General features: G+C 52.1%; 6 protein-coding genes across 6 annotated transcripts; 3 read left to right on the forward strand and 3 right to left on the reverse strand.

Annotated features, from left to right (window-relative positions):
• Positions 1–49: 49 nt before the first annotated feature.
• On the reverse strand, positions 50–3325 carry ERCC6L2 (DNA excision repair protein ERCC-6-like 2; the record flags this gene model as incomplete). The annotated part of the gene is made up of 1 exon (XM_014689905.1): positions 50–3325. The coding sequence occupies one exon, from the start codon at positions 3323–3325 to the stop codon at positions 50–52; it is 3276 nt and encodes a 1091-aa protein (XP_014545391.1).
• A 619-nt stretch (positions 3326–3944) lies between these two features.
• prlL_5 (MFS transporter prlL) lies at positions 3945–5869 on the reverse strand (the record flags this gene model as incomplete). The annotated part of the gene is made up of 8 exons (XM_014689904.1): positions 3945–4289; positions 4352–4630; positions 4684–5076; positions 5129–5233; positions 5285–5360; positions 5414–5439; positions 5495–5570; positions 5622–5869. The coding sequence occupies 8 exons, from the start codon at positions 5867–5869 to the stop codon at positions 3945–3947; spliced, it is 1548 nt and encodes a 515-aa protein (XP_014545390.1).
• Positions 5870–9227: 3358 nt separating this feature from the next.
• On the forward strand, positions 9228–9549 carry G6M90_00g077120 (uncharacterized protein; the record flags this gene model as incomplete). Its single annotated transcript, XM_014689903.1, has 2 exons — positions 9228–9403; positions 9477–9549. The coding sequence occupies 2 exons, from the start codon at positions 9228–9230 to the stop codon at positions 9547–9549; spliced, it is 249 nt and encodes an 82-aa protein (XP_014545389.1).
• Positions 9550–9854: 305 nt separating this feature from the next.
• G6M90_00g077130 (uncharacterized protein) lies at positions 9855–11318 on the reverse strand (the record flags this gene model as incomplete). The annotated part of the gene is made up of 6 exons (XM_066131066.1): positions 9855–10139; positions 10192–10321; positions 10516–10770; positions 10836–11007; positions 11078–11105; positions 11166–11318. The coding sequence occupies 6 exons, from the start codon at positions 11316–11318 to the stop codon at positions 9855–9857; spliced, it is 1023 nt and encodes a 340-aa protein (XP_065987119.1).
• A 2346-nt stretch (positions 11319–13664) lies between these two features.
• Akr7a3 (Aflatoxin B1 aldehyde reductase member 3) lies at positions 13665–14804 on the forward strand (the record flags this gene model as incomplete). The annotated part of the gene is made up of 2 exons (XM_014689901.1): positions 13665–14000; positions 14085–14804. 2 exons carry the CDS (start codon positions 13665–13667, stop codon positions 14802–14804), a joined length of 1056 nt encoding a protein of 351 aa, XP_014545387.1.
• Positions 14805–16109: 1305 nt separating this feature from the next.
• Positions 16110–17552, forward strand: G6M90_00g077150 (uncharacterized protein; the record flags this gene model as incomplete). The annotated part of the gene is made up of 1 exon (XM_014689900.1): positions 16110–17552. One exon carries the CDS (start codon positions 16110–16112, stop codon positions 17550–17552), a length of 1443 nt encoding a protein of 480 aa, XP_014545386.1.
• Between the last annotated feature and the right edge of the window lie 41 nt (positions 17553–17593).

Genomic DNA, 17593 nt, shown 5'->3' on the forward strand with positions numbered 1-17593 from the left:
ATTACAAAAAAGGGGGTATCTTCCGTAAACAAATATTCTCTCAGAACGCCTATAGCTCATCATCATCGTCGTCGGAAATAAAAATTGAATCTCGTTTCGATGCGCCCTCCACCTTGAACGTTTTTGGTTTCGCATCAATAGCGTTGGCTGGCTGGTGTTTAGTTCTCGTTTCGCCTGCGTCCTCAGGCTTAATATCCTCCTTTAAGGCGACAGTCTTGACATCCTCGTCCTTGGCATCCTCGTCCTTGATACCCTCTCTCTTGATGCCCTCTCTCTTGATGCCCTCTCTCTTGATGTCCTCTCTCTTGATGTCTCCCAAAGTGACGCCTTCAGCCTTGATGTCCTCATCCTTAATGTCGCTCCTTATATCCTCATTCTTCACCCTTTTTATGTCCTTGTTCTTGCTCCTCGTCGTGTCTTCATCTTTAACCTGCGCCACATGATCGCTCTTCTCATCGTCCTGGACACTCTCATCCTCAACTGCCGCCTCAGCAGCCCTTTCCAGTTTCAGATTCTCCGCCTCGTCCAACTGCGCCTCTCTCCTCCTATAAAAGGTGTCCAAGCAGTTCCTCCTAGCTTCCTGCGACCAATTCTCCACCACAAGTGCAAATTCCGTAGCATTGACGAACCCGAATTCCCGGGCCATTGAGCAGAACTGCCGCAGACAGACGTCCTCTGGCGGTCGATATGTGCTATGTAGCATGTCGCGATCGTCTTCGTCCTGGGATTTCGCAAACAGGGCATTCTGTCCCTCCGTATCCCCATCCGCATATGATCGCATGGCCGCTCGGCGCGAGAGCTGCTCCTCTATCTTTGACGTGCCGACGACTTCAGAGTTGTCGTGAGTGTATTCTACGCCAACCGACGTCAGGATTGCCTGGATGGCGTCGCTCTTGGGCGCGCCCGACTTTTTGGACTCGAGGAGCTGCTGTTGGTTTTCAGCAGTAAGAAGCGCAGCGAGTTGACTCACACCGCCGTCTTCAGCGCCCGCATCTTCCCGTTTCAGCGGACCGAACGCCTCCTCGTCCTTGGCTGCCTGTTCCATGTCCACATCAGCCATGTCGACGCCCGCTTTGGCTTCAGCTATGTTGGTGTTATTCACAATATTTCTCACTAGGCTGGACGTCCCGTGGTACGTGAATATATTGGACAGGCCGAAAATTTCGCCCTTTCTGTCCTCATCATGCTGTACACCTTTGAAGTACCGGCGTTCGGATGAGGCGGTGTATCCGATATTTGCCTGTTGTTGCTTGTAGACTTGTCGTGCGTAGACGATTTCCTCTACAGTGCCCTGCGATATGAGGCGGAAGACTTCGACATCACGAGTCTGGCCGATTCGGTACGCGCGGTCCTGAGCTTGCAAGTCGTACGATGGGTTCCAGTGAGGATCGACAATGACGACTTTGTTGGCAGAAGTGATGTTGAGTCCCACACCCCCTGCCTTGGTTGAGATGAGAAACACAAACTGGGTGGGGTCTGAGTTGAAGGTGTCTACGACGTCTTGTCGTTCCTCGTAGCTGAGTGATCCGTCTAGGTAGCTGACGTTGTAGCTCGTGCTCGTGAATAGGTGCTGCAGGATACGGAGCAGCCGGACGCTGTGCGAGAACACAAGCACCTTGTCGCCGTTTTGGTGCCAGAACCTTAGCAGTTTCTTCATGACTTTCCATTTGCCGCAGAACTCGGGGTTGACAAGATTTGTGATTTGGTCTCTTTGTTCGTAGAGTGGCTTCCACGTATTTGGAAGGCAGAGCTTTAGAGTTTCCAGCTCCTTTTTATGCTTGTTTTCAAGGTCCGTGGTGGACGGCGTGAGCAGCGCGAGGTGGTTCGCTAATTTTTGCAACGTAATCATGCTTGGGAATATGATGGCGGGCCATCGTCTGCCATCCGGGAGGCGGGTTTGACAGCACCAGCCTTTCTTTCTGCCATGTGGACATGGATCTGATATGGTGCGTAGAAGATGGATCTCAGGACAGCTGAGGAAGTTCTCATATGCCTCGGCTTGTAAGTCTGTGAGAGGGCAGAAGACGACTCTGTCTATCTTCTTTGGTAACTGATCTGCAATTAGGGTCTTCATGCGCCGCAAAAAGTAGCGAGGCAGGAGGTTCTCAACGAGCTTCTTAGCGGTTTGCCGGGCCAAACTAAGTTGGGCTACGGTTGCGTCGTGAGACTGTCCGACTGTCAGAGGCTTGCTGATGGTCTGCATCCATTCCGACTTGGGCCCGAAATGTCCTGGGTTTGTCCAGTCAAGAAGTGTCCACAGTTCCTCATACTTGTTTTGAATTGCGGTTCCGGTAAGTCCAATACGACAAAGCGCATTCACTTCGTTCATTGCCTTTGTCGTTTCGGACGACCCATCCTTGAGTCGGTGGCATTCGTCTGCAATGCAAGCATCCCATTGCACCATGTTAATAGAACTCCGGTTATTCTTGTATGTGTCGTAGGTCGTAATCATGATCTCAAGGAGCCCCGATCGTGCTGTTCCCATGATGTCGTCCTTGTTTATGCCGTGATATATGTCAATGTGCCACCACCCCCATCTGTTCAACTCGTTCTTCCAATTGATGATAAGCGATCCAGGGCAAATGACGAGGATCCTGGGATACCAGCGACCAGGGCAAAACCGAATCTCCCTCATTCGTTTATCATCCCGCTCGTCGCCAGTCTTGCCGAATGCAGCTGCCAGGAATGCGGCTACCTGGACTGTTTTACCAAGACCCATGTCGTCGCCGAGAATACACCCTTCTTGGAAGACGAACTTGCGATGAAGAAACTTGGCTCCTATCACCTGATAGTCTCGCAGATATTGAGCGATAGGTGCTGGAATGAGCCCAGCGGACTGGGGTAGCTCAATGTCCCTGTACGGCCGAGACGGCTTGATACCACTTCTGACATCAAACTCGGGTCTTTCCTTCAGCTCTCCTACTCTTCTTGATTCATGAAAATCAATATCGGTGTAGTCTGGGGGGAGCATGAGAGCAGCCTCGTGATGCTGTTTCTTATTCGCATCAAAGTTTCGACGTCTCTCTTGCAGATAGTCCGGAATGTCGCCAAGATCAAGCTCATCTTTCGCGGCATGTCCATCATTACGCTTTGGATTTTTCTCATGCTTTGCGATCGACTTGCGTTTTGCCCTTCGCTTTGCTGGCTTCACGGGCACTCCATCTGAGCTGTCAGACCAGTGGACCTTTTCCGAGACGTTCTCGTTTTCAACTTTGCGCTTTCTTGAGCCTCTGCAAGATCCCTCAGCGGTTGAAATTTCATTTTCAGACGCCGTCGGGTCATTATCCAATATCTCGATGATCTGGTTCTCATTTTCGACCTTCATTTTGGCGTCGCCATGGTGTTGCGCAGATTGCTAGACGAGCACGTGAATGCGCGTGTGGATATAGAGCAAAACGCGATGCGATGAAGTTGACGCCACCCAGGCAACACGATCACACGTGACTGTTCTCGTCACTTGCCAATTAGTCGCGCCTACCAAGTGCGAGAAACTTCACTTGGAAGCCGATTCGCGCTTCCGAAGCTCTTCTGAGATAATTTCTGTCAGGTCTCTTTTCGTGGGATCTCTGCTCGTTCTGGATGGCCCAGAGTTCCGATGTCGATGCAAAATTTGGGGAAAGGATGCGTACCGTATTCCAGGTGCCAATAAACGGCCCGTCTGGTGCATGTGGGTACCTACAGGTACTCAAGGTGCCAGCTGCACTAACAAAAGCCGAGGTCGCCCCAGCCGTTAGTGCACGCTGGGCTCTCACGGTTACATGTACCCATTTTTACAGTAACGAGACCCCAACATGATACCAGCACTTGAGCCTACTACTCCGTCAAGTAGTAGCACAACCATCGAGGCCAACTTTATCTAATTATCAAATTTCACGGGCTTTCTGACCCGGAAATCCTCTTGTATTGGTTGGGCGGACAGCATACGGGCAGTACATGACAGACATCTACACCAAAAAACGAAATCCATGCTCCACGGCCTCCCCAGGCGCCGCATTAACTGCACCCTCAACCGTTTCTCCTCTGTCCAATTTATTGTTCAGCCGGACCAGCATTCTCTTCAGCACAAATGCTGCAAATATAGCCACTGCCGCCATGACGCAGTTGTGAATAAAGGCTCCGGTATATTCCGGAGCAGCCGACTTGGGGTACAAGTAACTGGCATAGATCGATGTGCTGTTCGCCACGGCATTGATAAAGGCAAGTGCTGCTGCTCGTTTGGCTGGCGGACGTGGTAAAGTATTGCTGATCCAAGCCAGCGCAGTAGTAAATCCGCTATAGAGACCGGGAATCTAAACAAGTCATGTGTCAGGACGACCATCCTTTCCACGCACAGAGGCAGATGCGGACCTACCATGAGCATGATGGCAACGTATCTGGCGGCAATGTTTGTTGTAGCAGCCGAGATGATAAACGTCACCATTGCCAGACACAGCGGAATGCTAACGTGATAAAACCGCTCGCCAGTTCTATCTGCATGCCATGCTGTTGCGAATGTAGTGATGACGCCCAGAACGTACGGCGGCGCGGTCAACAACAGCGTAACTACCGGCTTATACTTGAGAGTCGCGACGACGGTGGGGAAGAAATTGGTAACAGACGCCGCAGCTATATTGCCAAAGAGCATCACAAGCTAGGGTAACGGTCAGTATGACGGATGGTAAAGTACTGTGTCAAGAAACTTACCAAGACCCAGGTTTTCACATCTTCCAACGCGAGCTTGAAGCCGTGCCAAAAAGTCTGTTCTTGCGAATTCACCCAATCATCCTGGCCGATATCTTCCTCCAGCCTCCAGACAGCAAGCGCCATTTCCTCCTTGTTTAGCCACTTTGTCGTTCGCGGAAAGTCTGGCAAGATGAAGAAGGCAACAATTGCAATTGCCACAGTAATCGCGCCCTCAATGATGAACAGCCACCGCCACGCTCGAAGACCGCGAGTTCCGTCCATGTTGCCCGTGATGCCAGCGGCAATGAGCCCAGAAAAGGCGCCAGAAATGAGTGATCCCGCATAGAGATATGTCGTCCGCACACCCAACTCTATGCGCGTATACCAACAGCTGAGATAGTACAGACAACCTGGCTGATCCATAAAGGTCAGCACTGGATGCCAAATTGTGCGGATGATGACTTACAAAATATGCTGCTTCAACGAATCCAAGGAAGAACCTGGCAGCTAGGAGTCCCCCAAAGGAGTGGCAGCCTGCGGTAGCAGCCGAGATGACTCCCCAAATGGCCATCTGCATTCGTCTCAGTAGAGGTTCATGCCATTTTTGAGCTTATTTACTTACACAGATGGGCAGGTATTTTCCTGGCTTCCCAGTCTTGTTAAGAAGCAAGTTGGACGGCACTTGCATTAATAGATATCTATGACGCATAAGCAAAAGTCCAGATGACGCCATCAAGTTGGGTTATCATACCCCACGAAGAGAATACTGACAGCGGTCTGAGTTCCAAGTCGTTAGCAAGAAGCTTCTTTGTGCGTCTTGCAAGGAGCTTACAGAGAACTGAGTCCCGCTTGAATTAAGCTTCAGATCATCTTCCAAACCGGCAAACCTGGCCGATGCAATATTGTTCCTAGCCTACCGTTTAGTCGTGGTCCGGTAAAATGTTTAGAAAGACCCTTACCTATCAATGTAGTTCAGAATGTACATGACGACTATCATTGGGAGGATGCGAATGTCAATCTTCCGGATGAGCTTCTTCTCCAGCTGATCGCGCTCCTCGGGCGACATGAGACGAATTATCTCGGGAGGCTGAAACCCTCGGGGCGCACCCTTTGAGGAACCATCTGCTGAACGAAGCGCGTGGGTAACCCCGGCCGAGAAGTCGTCGTCTGGTGCTGGCGTGCCAAGTTTGTCTTCTGTGCCGCTCATGATGAAGTGCTCTTGGAACTAACAAGTCGAACGACAACTATGGATAGGAATAACGGCATGCAATACTGCACGTACGAATAGGTTTTGCAATGCAACAGTAGAATCAAAACGAGAAACGAATGTCAATTATTTAGATGTCTGCGGCAAACAAGAATGCATCGGCTCTTCCCCCGCCTACGCATTTCCCGTCCCGCCACCTGGTAATGCACAACTGCCTTCGCATCAAAATGGCCCCGAGGTAGCGCCAGCTCGGGGCTTCTACGTCGCGAATAGGGAAACTCGACATGTTACACAAGGGCGAAATACTGGATGATCGCTCTGATGATTCAATTTGCGGGGGAGGCGGCGCTAAAACGTGGGGGATCTGCAAGCCTGGCTTGACGATGCCAGGATTCAAGACAACTTTGACAACGTGGTGGGGGCAGGTCTTGGAGATGAGACGGCGGAAAGACCGACAAACTGATCAATTGATGGCTGGTAGTACCTCGTCCTGGGGTAAAAGCCTTCTGGAAGGAATGTTCGTTTGCCCAACAGTTGAAGGCTCTCGCCGTGCCGTCGCCACCGTGGGTGACCGAATTGGCGTGCAAGTGGCGCTGCCTCATAGCTGGGTAGATACAACCACGAGCAATTGGCTTCATCATGCATGTCGTTGTCGAGCACTGCAGATTCGCATGCCTCAGGCTCTAGATGTAGTATTGATATGTTTCACGTGTGGTGTACGTGGAACGAAGCAAGTTGACCTTGCTCTTGATGTCATTGCATTTGAGTCTAATACAGTCTGGTCAACTTGGTAGACTCAGTGGGCAAATATAAGTACCTCGACCTACTATGTACTTAAGTACCTAAGGCAGTAGTTGTACAAGATGTAACTGGGTGCGCATCACAAGGGCGTGGAGAATCGTGATTCGTGGGGCTGCCCCCTCTTGAACACTTGAGCGCCGAGCTTCTCCTAATATGGAAACCTAGGATATTTCTTCATGTTATGTTGAAGCTAGGAGGCATGCACGCGGTTAGTGAGGCCCCCGTTGGTGTCGGCATCGATAACCGTAAACGTTCAAGGGTCATGAGGCTCAAGCGTATGCTGTGATACCAGTAATGACTCACGGTCGGTCTGCTGCCAACAGTAATACAGAAGTGCCCGGTCAAACAGAAGTGGCGTTATCGTGCGCAGGCGCAAATAGCTTCACTAGCTCATTGCCTTGGTCACCGGGAAAGTCGACGAGTCAAATGTAGGCAGGTTTTATTTTCAAAAGAGGCATTCTAATCATCTCGAGGATATCCGGGGTTTCTTGTGCGGGCGCAAGGAAGGCGCCGCTTCGGTTCCTTCCATATCCGGACGGGAAGGTTGAAGTCGTGCACGCCATAGCCTGGCCCAAAACCATGATCCAAATTTCAAGAAAACAACATCATAAACACGCCCCCAATGTGTTTCCTCGTGGCCGTTGATAATTTTTGTGCTGCGATAAAGCGATTTGAGCCACATTGCTTCCGGGAGAATGTCCGCCTTTTACAGATATCGCCAACTTACTTTGAGCCTATCGTACCAAGCAAGCTCTCAGCCGATGGGAGCCCTTCTCCCAGTTACGAGTTATTTCGAAGCATTCCCTGGACAAGTACACGCATATGTTTTGCGATTTCAGGTTGTCCAATCCTCGTTACCTCGCCAACTTACCTCAATTCGATGATTATCGGACAGTCGAGTGGTACAAAGCCCTACATTGGATCGTCCACAATCCGAGCACCAAAGTGTATCTCATCTACAGCAGGTGGCCCAACTCGAAGCTCCGAGTCCTGCAGAGTTGAAACCTGAGCGCATGTAGTATCGACCGTACCTTGTGCTTTAATCGCCTTCCAGACTCCAGTAAGTCCTCATTGTTAGTCGAAAAATGATACATATAACGCGATTGCAACCAAAATTGAACATGTGCTTTGTTTCATCGCGGAATCGCGTTATTCAGAATGCCCAACAGCACCTGATATGGACCGACCTGCCTGGTTGGCAATGGCTGGCGTATATCAATTATAGGCAAGAAGGCAGTTGCACCAGGCAGGTTGTATTCCATTGACTAGCCATCCGATCGTGTGTCGAAGCATTGGCTAACATTTGGGGACATTCGGGATAGAAACTGTCGAGATTCGCATCAACAAGTCAAAGAGGTACGGGTCGTTTTTTTCGTCTTTTTTTGGCAAGATCGGGGGATTTGCAGTGATAACGACAGAACAGTTTTGCCATTCATGAGGCTTGGTCTCGAGCACAGCCATTGACAGGGCGTTTTAGCCGGTTGGTTGAACAGAACAATATAATGAATGTGCAAAGTATAGGAGCAAAAAGACATTGTAAAAGAACAGGCTAATCAGTTAAGCATTTCAGGGAGAAGACATTTATCAGGGGGACCAGCCCTTGTTGTTAGGGGCTACTAGCAGAGAGTTCGAGGACCTGGTATTTCGAGAGAGAGATCCGAGCTGCAGAGCACTTTGCAAGTGTTCTAGAATAAAGTTACAGAGACATCAACGCCGTGTTCATCTGCCGTTCGTCTGCCATACTGAAAAGGGCATTGTTTCAGCCAAGCTTCCTGTTGGAATGACGAGGACCGCATCTGAAGGCGCAGACCTCCTGCGGCATCAGCTCAAAATGATGGTTCGATCTTCGGAAGGAGTAGGATCCGCCGGATAGGCAAAAACTGACATGAGTCGATAGACTTGTAATCAGCCACAGACACCTTCACCGGCGTACAATACGTGTTCCTGCACCCCCCGCGGCCGGACCCGAGGATGGAAAAGGTGGCACCACCTCTCCGGGCGTGGGCATCTCAGGCGCCGCTTTTTCCAGGCCCATCCGTCAGCCAATTCCCTCAACGGACATTGGTCTGCCTCGAAAAAAAGGTGCTGTTGTAGTTGTTCGCTGTCCATACCACCGGGTACAACCCCGTAAGCCAGTACCATTCCGGACAGCTGCCCCCCCGCCATTGGCCAGCAGGCAAAGGCGCTCATGGCCGGTGGTGTGATAATTGCGACCAACACCGTCGATATCTGCCCACCACGAGCTTCACCACACAACGCCTCTCCCTAGCAAGGCAAAGCTGAACACTCCATGGGCTGAGGGACCCGAGACGCCGGAAAATATTTCTGTCCCAAACGGGAAAATAAACGTCATGTGCGAGAGGCGTCATGACGTGCCACCAGGTACAAAAAGGCATGCCATGCATCCTCAAACAGACGTCACAGCCATCTATACCACGTCAAGTGCATCGAATACAACATCAGTCGCCAAAAAAGGCAATCTCTACTCCATATTCTCTGCGAGATCAAACTCCACTCTACAACAGGCATTTACTTGTCCAGAAACTCTACTTACACAATGAACTCGGCCGTCTCCCGCATCGCATCACGGAGGTCCTTCTCCCTCCTCACGGCCGCCCGCTCCGCCGCGCGGTCTATGGAATCCCATCCCTTCCAGCGCCCTTCCGCTGCACAAAAATCCGCCAAGGCCGATTGGGCCGGCGAGGGAAAACGTCTGGGCAAACAGCTGGCCATGTAAGTTCTACACCGTGCGCGAGAGGCAGACGTGAGAGCGTCCCAAGACCAGACGGGTGCTAATGCGGTACAGATTCGTCCCCGGCATCTCCATGCTACTGGGCTGGCCGTACCTTGCAAAGGTCATTGCCGACGGCCACGTCTGACTCGGTGGTTTCGGGCGCGCCTTCTATTGTGAAATGCACGAGGAGGGGGCGAAGCGCCCGATTCCAAGGATGTTGGATTTTGTTTCGGAGGTTCTTTGACGTATATATTTAGCGGCATCGTATATATGGTGTTTTGGGACGCATTTGCATTGAATTTATTAGAATATTCATCGTTCACTACCTCTGACCCTGTGATAATTCCCGTACATGACGACAATACTACGAGGGACCGGAACATGAAGCCTCAAGCTCGCCCTTCAATGTACAAGCCCAGAAGACCCGGTGCCACTCACTGTGATCCCACTCTAATCAGACTGCGACGGGCTCTTCGATTGCAGCTGAAGCTCTTCTTTAGCAATATAGTCATGGCTCCCGCTGCGAATCGTCGTCCAGCCCAAGCCCCTCCGGATCCTATTCTCCTTGGCCCGTCTCTCCAGTCGAGATAATCTGTGTCCGCCGGGGGGATCTGATAAAACCCCTGCATCACTTGTCTTGGAGCCACCACCAGAATGAATACCGCGCAGATTGTGGACGGCGCGAGCGATCCAGGGTCCTAGGATCGGGATGTTGGTGGCAATGATGCCGACAAACTAAGCCATATCAGAATGAACCGGCATTCAAAGTCTAGGAGTTCCGGCTTACCGTTTCTCGAAGGGACCAGATTAAAGCGATGTCGGCTTTCTTATCGTTTAGGAGGCAGATGATGCAGCGGAAAACAGCAGCGACGACGACAAAACCCCCCGTGCAAAGCCAGATCCCGCAAAGTAGCTTCCTACACGCGACAGGTTAATATGCCATTCGAGCTGGAGTCGTGATAAACCTGCCTGTGCCACGGCATTTGGACCTTCCAAAGCAGCGATAACGGAACAGCTAAAATCATCAAGTCGGTGCTACATCAAGTTAGTTTCTCCCCCTCGTCATGGTCTTTTTTATTCTAGTGAGTTTGTGAGAAGCAGGAGCCCCAACCTGACGTTTGTGACGAATAACGCGTAATGCATGGGCGTGCCCAGAGCACAGGCATCTGCAATTCTCTTGTCAATAGGGTGTGCCGGCACGTCGACTTGCCACGCGGGGGTTGACGCACCGCCGGGATACGGGTGAATCTGCCACTTTCTTTGGATGGGCGTGCAATGCGATCCGATGACGGCAATGAGGGAGATGTATGCTGCGACGCAGGCTACGGCCGTGATCTTGACCATGTGCCGCTGCTTGAGGTCCAGGCTTGGGAGTGTCAGAGCAAATCAATATGTCCCAGTCTTCTCTACAGGAACGGGGGCTTGGCTCACGTTAACCTTCCGTAGAGGAAGAGCATGCAGGCCTTTAGTGCCCAAATCAGAGAGACGTAGATGCACCAGCTTGCCAACATGCACTTGGCCCCAATCGCAAGATTGTGCTTCTCTTCGTCGGTGAGTGTGAGGCCTTTGTGTTCGTGGAGGCCTTTGAGGGAGCCCTGTGTTCCTATGGGACGGTCAGTTCGCTCACCACGCTTTTGTCAAAACATCATGGATATCCGGCTGGGAATGTGTACCTATCATGTGAAACATACACAGCTCTGCCTGTCGTCTCCGCGTTAGACACTGTTTTGGGATCTCACATGGAGCAAGGTTGGCACCCACTGTCCAGAGAATGATGGCCAAAAAGGCAAAGTAGTCATCTCCATCCCAATTCATTCCCACCACGCTGGTGCGGCAAAGAATTCGGGCAACGAGGACACAGATTCCCAGTACGTACTCGGTCCATGCTTCAGTTGCATATGGGGATACGGGCATGGTAGGTCAGGGTCCGCTGTCGTCATTGAAGTAGCTAGGCTAACTCGAAGCTATCGTCCAATTGTGAGCGGCTCGTCGATAGAAAGAAATCACTCCAAGTAAACAGTCGTACGATGTTGTTGGTGTTTTGTTGGCAGGATCATCACTAGGGAGGCGGGATTTCTATACCGAGCTGCTCTCCCTTGTCTATTTTGCCTGGCAGCCGCAAAGTCGAGGCTAGTGGACACCACTTCATGATACTGACTCTCTTTTCTTCTTAATCGATTCGTATGCCAAAGTACATCATGATTTGGTGGCAGCGGCCAGGAACACAGGCCAGCAACTGCCCCGACGGTGGATGCGACGGATCGGGAATTCATACGCGGTAGAGCTAAACCGCCAGGCCTGGTAGTACTGAGGCATCCTTTGGCTTATCATGGGCAACGGTGGAAAGGAGGACCAAAATTGTAGTTCCGCAGCCCTGGTCCTGACACCTATGGAAATTGCGCTTGAATCCCCGTATCCATCCCTAATAATCAGTAGTCGTTGACGCGCCACCATGTTGGGCCGACTATGACAAACAGTATTGCTCTTGTGTTGTGGCGGCGCTCCAATACACCTGTGTACCTTCATTTTGCTTTTGTTCCGTCGGAACGTCCTCTTTCAGATCCGCAGCGTAATTTCTGTCCGTGTTGGTGTCATTGTCCATGGTACGAAACCACGGGCCATACGACGAGTCAAATGTCATAGCTTTCACTGTAAGCCATGTTTCTCACAAGAGCAAACTTGTACCGCCCATGACCAACAGGCAGTGATTGCGTTGGGCTGATAGCGCTCTGTTCTCCAGTCTTTACTGATCGCTGTAAACCGCGTTCGGACTCCGGATCGCCTCGTCTTCCTTCCAAGAGTATGATCACAGAAGTATCTGTGCCTGAGACAAGTCTGCCGGATTAACTAGGAAAGTACGGAGTAGTACGGAGTAGCAAGTCTTGTTTCCCCCCCTCCCGAGGACAAAGTAGTATCCATGAACTATGGTGTGCCATTCGGGATGTGTGGCCTTTAGCCTGCGCACAGCGCAATGCACTTGCAGCATGACGGGCAGAGTAGAAGAAAGGAGCCTAATTTCGGTTGGTTTGGCGCTGCCGAGTGCATGTGACCCCAGGGCGACGCGGATAAGCAAGATATAATATAAATCTAGGCAGCCGGTCTAGCTATTCGATTGGTTGAGCCAAGCCTGAACAATCTTTACTCGATGCAAATTGTCCATGAGCCAACAGCCGATTCCCGTCCCTAAACTTGATCCGTGCAGGACGTTCCCAATTTAAGAGTACAACGTCCTTCTTCCGCTTGTCACGGCGCTGAGCATTTAGGACGACCATTGTTAGGACCGTGGGGTTCCCCTTTTCATCATCACAAAGTACGACGTCCTTTGGGGGCGGCTTAAGGAACATCCTGGGAATGCGTGTATTGGTGATGATTTCATATAGGGTGGATATGGCACCCTTGATATCGTTTCAGTCTTCTTCATATCCAATACCGCCAATGTGGCCGCTATAATTGAAGTTGAACGATATAAGGACATCTGTCTTGGGGTCGACCAGCATAGTTCGCGCCTCAATATCCTGGTGGGCGATGCCATGTTTGAGATTTAAGCCGTCGATGACGCAAGTTGACTGCCAAAGCCACTTCAGCTTAAATGTACGTGCTGTGATAGATAGATAGCGTATACGTCAAGTCCTAAAGAATCAATGTGCTTCTCGAGGTATCTGATGGCGACATCTTCGCTCTCTTGTGCGTTAACGGCGCTGATATGTCGTTGATCCCAGTCGAGGATGAACCATGTGCTTGGCCCCTTAGGTGTGCATAAGAGGGCCACCAGGGGCGCCACTCGTCGTCAATCATTTCAATGTTGTCTTTTGCGCTTTGGGCAGAGTGATGAGGAGAATACAAGATGTGGGGGAGACGGAAGGGAAATGGTGCAGCGAGGAAGAGGCTCGAAGCAGCGGTTTACTTGCTTGTAGCATGTAATTACTAGCCCCAAGGGCCAATCAGCTTCATGTGGTGAAGGCCAAGACTCGGTGTATCCCTTCAATGTTGTCAATTGGTTCTTTTGCGGGGGAGGGTCCTTTGGGCCTTCGCTGCGAGGTGCCTACACATGTGTCTTGCTATTACGGAGCTGTACCGGACTTAAGATCGTGTGGATAGCGTCACCGATTCCCCCGAAGACCCCGCACTCAAAATTCAATTATAAAGCAGACAGTCTGGTCCATAGCTCTGCATTAAATCTGATCTGACGACTTATTGCAAAATTGGACAGGAGAGCCTCATCCGACAGCACTTCTGCCAGCATTCACACCTACTGCCAAGATGCCGCTCATCGTTCAGAATGTAAACCCGCGTATCATCCTGGGTCTGATGACGTTTGGACCGAGTTCGGAGGACGGCGCCCGCATCACTGACCTGGATACTTTCAACAAGGCTCTGGACCTGTTTCAGACAAGAGGATATAGCGAGGTAGACACAGCTCGCATTTATGTCGGCGGAAAACAAGAGGCATTTACGAAGGAGGCCGGGTGGAAGGAGAGGGGATTGACCCTGGCCACCAAAGTCCAATATCCATTTGCACCTGGGGATAACACGGCCGACAAGGTGATTGCTTCGGTGGAGACTAGTCTCAAGGACCTGGGCACTGACTGTGTAGATGTAAGTGTTTTCTGGTACCTGATGCTTCAAATGGTAAACTTTTTAAAGCTAGGAAAAAACTGACAATCATGGGGGCTGTACCAGATCCTATATCTACACAAGCCCGATCGTGGCACGCCGTTCCAAGAGACGCTCGAAGCTATGGATAAGCTGCACAAGGCTGGCAAATTTGTTCGCCTTGGTATAAGCAATTTCACTGCATACGAGGTGGCCGAAGTTATGATGATTTGCAAGTACAACAACTGGGTTCGGCCGAGCATTTTCCAGGGCATGTATAACTGCATCACGCGTAATATTGAAGCCGAGCTGTTCACAGCTTGTCGTCGTTACGGCCTCGATATTGTTGTATACAATCCCCTGGCCGGTGGTCTCTTCTCGGGCAAGATCAAGTCGCACGACATGATCCCCGAGAGCGGCCGGTTCTCGGATGTCAGTTCCGTCCAGGGTGCCAATTACCGGAAGCGATATTTCCACGAGAGCACATTCAAGGCCATCCAGCTGGTGGAAGGGGTCGTCGAGAAACACAATCTGACCATGATCGAGACGGCGCTGCGATGGGTAGTGCATCATTCCAAGCTCAAGATCAAGGATGGTAACGATGGAATACTCATTGGTGTATCGAGTGTCGAACAGCTAGAGGACAACTTGAACAACCTGGAGAAGGGGCCGCTTCCTGACGAGGTTGTCAAGGCTCTCGATGATGCGTGGCAAATCTCCAAGGCTGACTCGGCTAATTACTGGCACGGCGATTTGGACTATGGCTACGATCCTAGGGGGCTGTTGTTTGGGCCCGGGGCCAAGTAGATGGATGTGTAAAAATTGCGTCAAGACTAGGGACGAAATATTGATACTGATGAATGCGTTTTGGAAAGGAAAAAAAAGTATAGATTGATTTGGTGTGATCCAATGCGGCCCTGACGGGCTGTGGCGCCCAGTGCGTGTATCTTGTTGTTGTACCTGACGTCAATGGTATTACGGACCAAGACTCGGAGAGGCAGGTAGGGTTGCAGCGCCGCTGCGCGGGCTCAGGTGACGGTTGCATGCGGATCGCTGTACCACGGCATGTAGCATCCAGATTGATCGAGATGCTGCGTCCTAGGTAATTAAGAGGTGGCTGACCGAAAGCGCATGCGGTCTTATGACAAGGGCCGCAAGTCGTAGAAGCGACAAGTCAACGGCCACGAGCCTCACTGACGTCACCGACAGTCGCGACAACAAGCATTTGGCCTCATATGGAGTAAAGGCCGCACATTCTGATGCGTGGGTAGATTCCATGGCGTGAAGTAGGCATAGCCATCGTCTCCAAGGCACGGATTGGCGTTGGCCGATTTTAAGGAGCCAAACCCAAATCCACACCTAAAGCATCAAACGAACTCGGACGGCTTGGCACCTAGATCTTCCCCTCGACCTGTCACGCGCACGGAGTACTCCGTAGTTCAGTTCAGTCAATTCGACCAGAACCAAGGTTTTGAACACGAAGCCTGGCCCAGCTGCCCCGAGCAAATGCCCCCTCCCCTCCCATTCGCCCTCTGCACGCAAGTGACTCGCCGCGTGGCCCCCCCTGTCGTGACCCCATTTTACGGGGATACATGTAGGCTGGTACGTACCTCAGATGCTGGATTGGCTACATGTAGGGACCCTCAAATGTCAGCGAAAACAGCGACCTGCAGCCCAGTGGGTTCTTCGGACATTCATCAATCTCACTTTTTGAATCCCCGGATCTGCGCCCTTGAAGCGAATTCGACAGCCTGGCTTCTTCCTGTCCTTCATCGCCGCGGCGGAATCATATCATGCTTCCACTCACTCTACCCTGAATTGATGGTCTCTCCTTTTTACCCTTTGTCCTCTCTCGGATTGGGCACTCTGCCATCTCATTCAATGGGCTTTGCTCTCCCTGCCTCGGATTCGTTCCCTTGACTCCTTTGTTTATGGAGATTTGCCCATTCCTGTGCGGAATACAATCTCGGTAAAATCTTGGAGAGAGAAAAAAGGACAAAACTTTTGCCCGCAAACATCATCTGTGCTGTTTCATAGCTTGGAGCGCCGTATGCCTCTCCCCTCGTCATAACGCAATTGCCGGCGAACCACCGGCCCCCGTTTTCAAACACCATGGACAGCGATCGTCGACCGAACCGCGGAAGTCGCTCCGGCACGCCTCTGCTCTTCAAGGCAGAAGACCACATGGACGAGGTGGAATCTAAGCGCCCCTCTCGCTCGGGCACGTCCTCTCCGTCCTCTCCGTCCTCACAACTGACTCCCAACACCAACGACACCGAAGCCGGTCGCCGTCCGCCTATGACGACGACGACCTCGCAACGCAGCACCTTCAGCCGCCAATCGACCATGCACTCGCGCAATCCCGCCAGCACGCTCCAAGCCGCCAAGGCCTCTGCCCGCAAGAAATACCTCTTTGCCGCCTTTTTCCTTTCCATATCCCTCGTCGCCTTCTGCATACAGACCGAGCTGTCCGCGTACATTCAGCACGATCTGGCCTGGGGCAAGGCGTATTGCATGATGTACCTGACGCACAGCTCGTGGATAGTTCTGTGGCCAATGACGTTTCTAGCGGTAAGACTGCAGAAGCGCCATGAGCCGTGGGACCAGTTCTGGCGGAAGCACCTACAGGTTGTCCTGTCGACCGTCACCATGATTGAGCTGCAGACCATCAACGTCACGACGCCCTCGGTTGCCCGGCGCGGGCGGCCGGTCATGTATCTTGCGCGAATGACGATATACATCACCTCTGCGCTGACCATTGCCGGGCTGAGCTGGTACATTGCCGTGAGCCTGACGACCCCGTCCGACCTGACCGCCATATACAACTGCAGCGCCTTCTTTGCGTACGCATTCTCCGTGCCGATCCTCAAAGAACCCCTCCGCGTGGACAAGTCCATCGCCGTCATGATCGCCATCCTGGGCGTCCTAGTCGTAGCCTACGGCGACACCGGCTCCGACGAGGCGACGTCGTCCGCGGCCGGCCCCTCCAACCCCGGTGCAGGCTCCCGCTTCGCAGGCAACCTCATCATCGGCGTGGGTTCCGTGCTGTACGGCCTCTACGAGGTCCTGTACAAGCGCTACGCCTGCCCGCCCGAGGGTGTGTCCCCCGTCCGCGGCACCATCTTCGCCAACGTGTTCGGCAGCTGCATCGGCTTCTTCACCCTCACCGTGCTCTGGATCCCCCTCCCCTTCCTGCACTGGCTCCACATTGAGCGTTTCGAAATCCCCAACGCCTCGACGTGCTGGCTGATTCTCTTGGCCGTCTTGTCCAACGCCACGTTTAGCGGCTGCTTCCTGGTGCTGATTTCGCTGACGTCGCCGGTGCTGTCCAGCGTCGCCGCCCTGTTGACCATCTTCATCGTCGCCCTTGCCGATTGGTTCCTGACCGGCCAGCCGCTCAGTTGGGCCGCCATCATGGGCGGGAGCATGATCATTGTGGCCTTTGCGGCTTTGAGCTGGAGCACCTACCGCGAGATGATGGAGCACGAGGCGCACAAGTTGGCCGTCGACCTCACCGACGACGATGAGGGGGACATGGATAGCGATAGAGACTAGGTGCATTGTATGCCTACTCTGGAGTTTTTTGTTGGGATTTT

Source organism: Metarhizium brunneum, chromosome 4 (assembly GCF_013426205.1).
Source record: "Metarhizium brunneum chromosome 4, complete sequence".
NCBI lineage: Eukaryota > Fungi > Ascomycota > Sordariomycetes > Hypocreales > Clavicipitaceae > Metarhizium > Metarhizium brunneum.